At 60.7% G+C, this 405-nt stretch overlaps 1 protein-coding gene across 1 annotated transcript; it reads right to left on the bottom strand.

Annotated features, from left to right (window-relative positions):
- Nucleotides 1-9: 9 nt before the first annotated feature.
- LOC110034227 (UDP-glycosyltransferase 87A1-like) lies at nucleotides 10-402 on the bottom strand (the record flags this gene model as incomplete). The annotated part of the gene is made up of 1 exon (XM_020738508.1): nucleotides 10-402. A coding segment is annotated over one exon (393 nt), but the record flags the coding sequence as incomplete, so codon positions are not given.
- Nucleotides 403-405: the final 3 nt, after the last annotated feature.

The following is a 405-nucleotide window of genomic DNA, read 5'->3' on the forward strand; positions in this document are numbered from 1 at the left end:
CAATCGGTTCGTACCTTCCTCTCCCGGAAGCCGATCATAGTTTAAAAGCGCAGAGAAGAAGCTGGCCGACATAGTATACAAGGAGCAGACCGGAATCCCTCTCCTCCTCCCAACATCCACCGCCCACGGCAAGTACGTATCCGCGATGACCGCCGTCGCCGGCATCTCCAACTCATCCAACAGCCTTTCGAAGGGCTCTTCCAGCTTCGTATAAACGGCTTCCAGAAACTTCACGAAGTCCGCCGCGCGGCCGTTTTCGGAAGGGATGACGTTCGGAAGCGTGCGAAAGCGAACTCCCGGCGGCGGGGCGGCGGGTCCGCCGATGAGGGAAAGCCATTCGTCGGTGAGGATTATGGTGATGGCGGCGGGAGGAGGGAGGCGGGCGGCGAGGAGGCGGGAGAAGAC

This window comes from Phalaenopsis equestris, unplaced genomic scaffold, assembly GCF_001263595.1.
Source record: "Phalaenopsis equestris unplaced genomic scaffold, ASM126359v1 Scaffold175200, whole genome shotgun sequence".
NCBI lineage: Eukaryota > Viridiplantae > Streptophyta > Magnoliopsida > Asparagales > Orchidaceae > Phalaenopsis > Phalaenopsis equestris.